At 44.0% G+C, this 5,000-nt stretch overlaps 1 protein-coding gene across 1 annotated transcript in view; it reads left to right on the plus strand.

Moving 5' to 3' along the window:
• Positions 1–5,000, plus strand: part of LOC143276230 (uncharacterized) — a 27,251-nt gene that overhangs the window by 7,061 nt on the left and 15,190 nt on the right. Inside the window, exons 4-6 of the mRNA XM_076580700.1 lie at positions 438–556; positions 2,389–2,475; positions 3,933–4,199. Of these exons, the coding sequence (XP_076436815.1) occupies positions 438–556; positions 2,389–2,475; positions 3,933–4,199 (473 nt within the window). The remainder of the gene's footprint in view (positions 1–437; positions 557–2,388; positions 2,476–3,932; positions 4,200–5,000) is intronic.

Here is a 5,000-nt window from a genome sequence, read left to right on the forward strand (position 1 = left end):
AGAGCGCATTTGTTTGTGCGCCTATACGGATATGCGCTTGCTTGCGTATGTATAGCGTACAGCGCAAAATAACATTGTCACAACAGATTTCTCTATGCGAAATTCAGGCTGCTCTTTCCTAGAGAGAGTCCGTTGCTACAATGTGTGCCTCACCCATTTTTTTTCTGCCTGAAAGTGTATTCGTTTTGCTATGAAAGTTGATTTTTCTACATAATTTTTCCTTTCCATAGGCAACCCTTTAATTGCCGTGTTTCGTTTTGGTTTTTTACGTTTTCAAAGTGTACGTACGCTGCACACGGGAGCTCGGTTAATGGTTTCATCCGAATGACAAGCGTCCAGACCACCATCTAGGGTTTAGTGGAGGAGGGTAGAAAATGATTGTGAGTGTGGGATACTGCTCTCCTTTTCAAAAGGGAAGGTTTTTATTTGTTTTTCAGTTACTGTGGCGACAATGTTCCGCCCGGACCCTTCATATCCAGCGGCACAAACCTGAGGGTGGAGTTCAGAACTAACGAGGATGTTTCAGGCTGTGGCTTCAATGGCACTTATGGGCCAAGTGAGTCGTTTTAACAGACACACAGAGGCACACACAGACACAGATACCAGACACAGACACAGACACAGGCAGACACAGACACATACATAGGCACACAGATAAACACACACACACACACACACACACACACACACACGCACACACACACACACACACACACACACACACACACACACACACTCACGCACGCATGACACTAAAAACATGACACACACACACACACACACACACACACGCACGCACGCACGACACTAAAAATATAACACACACACACACACACCACTAAAAACATAACACACACACACACACACACACACACACACACACAGAGCCGTGGCTTCAATGGCACTAATGGACCAAGTGAGTCGTTTTAACAGACACACGCACACACAGACACAGATTCCAGACACATACACAGACACAGGCAGACACAGACACAGACACAGGCACACAGATACACACACACACACACACACACACACACACACACAGAGCAAACATCGACCCACAAGCACACGCACCACAGGAATACACCAATGGAGGGGGGGACACAGGGGGGGGTGCAGAGGGAGGGGGGAGACACACAAAGAGACTATACTTCGTCACATCGAAAAGCCATTTTGAACAGGTGGGTTTTCAGTTTTTCTTTGAAAGAGAACAGAGTTGGTGAGTGCCAGAGTTCCAAAGGAAGAGAATTCCAGACAGAAGGTGCTTGATACTGAAAAGTCCTTTGACCAAATGTCTTTGACGAGACTTTGGGGACTCGAAGGAGCTTTTCCCCAGAAAACCTGGGAGAACGGGACGGGGTGTAAATGTGAAGGACATAAGATAAGTAAGATGGGAGAGAACCTTCCAATTAGAGATAAACTAATATAGCAATGTTGTACTGAATTCTGTATTGGATGGGCAACCAATGAAGTTGACGCAAGAGAGGATTAACATGATCTTTGTTAGACTTTTTGAAAATGACTCTGGCAGCATTGTTCAGGATCAACTGAAGGCGTGATATCAGATCATAGGGCAAACCAGCGAGTAGTGAATTGCAGTTGTCAATGTGACTGAAAATCAAGGAACAGACAAGCTGAGAGGTTGCTTCAACATTGATCACCCTGCTATCATCACCAAACAAAAGATATCAGCTACCGTTCACCCTCATCCTTCCTCTCGACATCGGCACACATACGTCACCAACCACAGATCGTCGATATACACAGAAACACACACACACAAATGCTATTTAAGTTAGCTCCCTTCCCTTGCTGTTTGTACATACTCTCGTCTAATATCACTTACAGTGAAAAGACCTTAAACTAAAGAACGAACGAACGTGTGAACTGTTCTCATGAAACGAAATACACATTGATATACACATAGAAGTACTACAGAACTTTGTTCTCTTCTCTTGCTGTTTGTACATACATATACAGGAACGTGGGAACTGTTTTGATGAAACGAAATACACACAGAAATACACATACAAATAAAGATCCAAATACTATAGAAGTTAGTACCCTCACATAGAAAAACACATAGAAGCACACATATAGATACTACAAAAGTTAGTTTCCTTCCCGTGCGGTTTAGACATGATTTATGTAGGGACGTAGAAATGTTCAAAAGAAACGAATTTCAAAGCCAGAGCAATACTGGAGCGCAGGATTGAATAAGCTTTTTTATTTACTCTTTATCTATTCATTTAGCTATTTACTCATCTATTTATTGAGTAATGATGGGGTGCAGGGTTGAATAAGTATTTATTTATTTATTTATTCATTTATTTATTCATGTATTCATCTTCATAATAAAGATGTATTGTTTTAATGTATTGTCAGCTGTGGACACCAACCCGTGTCAGAACGAAGGCTATCCAACTGGTTGCACGTGTTCATGTCTGCCTGGGCTGGTCGGAACGTATTGTGGTCAGTCTGGCCTTCTCTGTGTCCATTGTCTGTGTGTCTCACCTCTGTCTTTGTCTGTCCGTGTCTGTCCCTGTCTCTGTCTCTGTCTTTTTGTCTCTGTGTCTCCTCTGTCTTTGTCTTTCCGTGTCTGTCCCTGTCTCTGTCTGTCTTTTTGTCTCTGTGTCTCCTCTGTCTTTGTCTTTCCGTGTCTGTCCCTGTCTCTGTCTGTCTTTTTGTCTCTGTGTCTCCTCTGTCTTTGTCTTTCCGTGTCTGTCCCTGTCTCTGTCTGTCTTTTTGTCTATGTGTCTCCTCTGTCTTTGTCTTTCCGTGTCTGTCCCTGTCTCTGCCTGTCTTTTTGTCTCAGTGTCTCCTCTGTCTTTGTCTTTCCGTGTCTGTCCCTGTCTCTGTGTCTGTCTTTTTGTCTCTGTGTCTCCTCTGTCTTTGTCTTTCCGTGTCTGTCCCTGTCTCTGTCTGTCTTTTTGTCTCTGTGTCTCTGTCTGTCTTTTTGTCTCTGTGTCTCTGTCTGTCTTTTTGTCTCTGTGTCTCCTCTGTCTTTGTCTTTCCGTGTCTGTCCCTGTCTCTTTCTGTCTTTTTGTCTCTGTGTCTCCTCTGTCTTTGTCTTTCCGTGTCTGTCCCTGTCTCTGTCTTTTTCTCTCTGTGTCTCCTCTGTCTTTGTCTTTCCGTGTCTGTCCCTGTCTCTGTCTCTGTCTTTTTCTCTCAGTGTCTCCTCTGTCTTTGTCTTTCCGTGTCTGTCCCTGTCTCTGTCTGTCTTTTTGTCTCTGTGTCTCCTCTGTCTTTGTCTTTCCGTGTCTGTCCCTGTCTCTGTCTGTCTTTTTGTCTCTGTGTCTCCTCTGTCTTTGTCTTTCCGTGTCTGTCCCTGTCTCTGTCTGTCTTTTTGTCTCTGTGTCTCCTCTGTCTTTGTCTTTCCGTGTCTGTCCCTGTCTCTGTCTCTGTCTTTTTGTCTCTGTGTCTCCTCTGTCTTTGTCTTTCCGTGTCTGTCCCTGTTTCTGTACTTTTTTTTTTTTTTTTTTTTAAATGCGGGAACGTAGAAACTGTATTAATTTTGTTAGAAGATGTTTGTAGCTGTTCCTTTACAAGATGTTTGTAGCTGTTCCTTTTTACATTCAATCAAACGAATGTTCGAGTTCGATTTATTCGAGTTCTCAGTCTGTCTGTCTGTCGGAATATTTCTCTGTCTCGGTCTGTGTCTGTCTGTCTCTATCTCTCTGTCTCTGTCTGTCTGCCTGTCTGTCTGTCTTGACCACCCTTCACATTCAGAACTTCCTCTTTCTCTTCTTTTTTCTTCGTTCGTGAACTGCGACTCCCACGTGTACTCACTCGTTTTCACGAGTGGACTTTAACGCGTATGACCGTTTTTACCCCCCCCCCCCTTCCCCTCACCCCCCTCACCCGGACATGTAGGCAGACATACTCCGTCTTCAGGGGCCGATGGGGTTGGGGTGGGGGTGTGATTCCAGAACTCCCAAGCTCCCCGGACCTGACTCTCATCGGACCGGCGACAGTGTCCCCAGGCGAAACGATCGTGCTGGTGTGTCGCTGGGACACGTACTACCTGCTGGAACCGGAACTGTTCCGTCTGTTCCGAGGGTCGGTGAACGTGCTGAACAGCACCAACGGGTACTTCTACCCGGAGGTGACGTTCGGGGTGCGCGGCGTGGCTGTCTACACCTGCACTGTCCTCTATGATGGGATTGAGTCCGGGCCCAGTAACAGCGTGGAAGTCAGTGAGTGGTGTTACGTGTGTGGTTGGTAAGGGTTAAGTAGACGGCGGCATGTCTTGGTGGTTAAAATATACCTGTACACTTTTTTTTACAAACACACGGTCACACGCGCACCTACCCCCCCCCCCCCCCACACACACACCCAAACCCCCCGCATACATATAAGTAAAAAAAAAAAAAAAAAAAAAAAACCCAAACAATTGTATTGCAGTTATTCTTATGACTTTTTTTTCCCCCTTAAGGCCTGACTAAGCGCGTTGGGTTACGCTGCTGGTCAGGCATCTGCTTGGCAGATGTGGTGTAGCATATATGGATTTGTCCGAACGCAGTGACGCCTCCTTGAGCTACTGAAACTGAAACTTATTCAGTTTCATTCATTCATTTATCCACTTATTTGATTCTATTTATCTATTTACTTTATTTGTTGTATTAATCAATTAATCAATTCATTAATTGATGCATTAATGTATTAATCAGTTTATCCACACCATCAATTCTATTTATCTATTCACTTCATTTGTTGTATTTATTGACTCATTTGTTCAATCATTGACTCCACTAATTCGAATATTCATCCATTTATTTATTGACTTATTTGTATATTTATTGATTAATTTTTAAACTATTTCATCATTCGTCCATCTGTTTAGTTATGTGTCTGGAAGAAACAGCCTTTCCACCCCCTTTAACTCTCTCCATACGAACGGCGAAAGAGACGACGTTAACAGCGTTTCACCCCAATTACGATCATCAAAATATTGCAAGCGGAAGGCTCTTATACTGAAGAGGTGAATGTTGACAAAG

Source organism: Babylonia areolata, chromosome 31 (genome assembly GCF_041734735.1).
Source record: "Babylonia areolata isolate BAREFJ2019XMU chromosome 31, ASM4173473v1, whole genome shotgun sequence".
Lineage (NCBI taxonomy): Eukaryota > Metazoa > Mollusca > Gastropoda > Neogastropoda > Buccinidae > Babylonia > Babylonia areolata.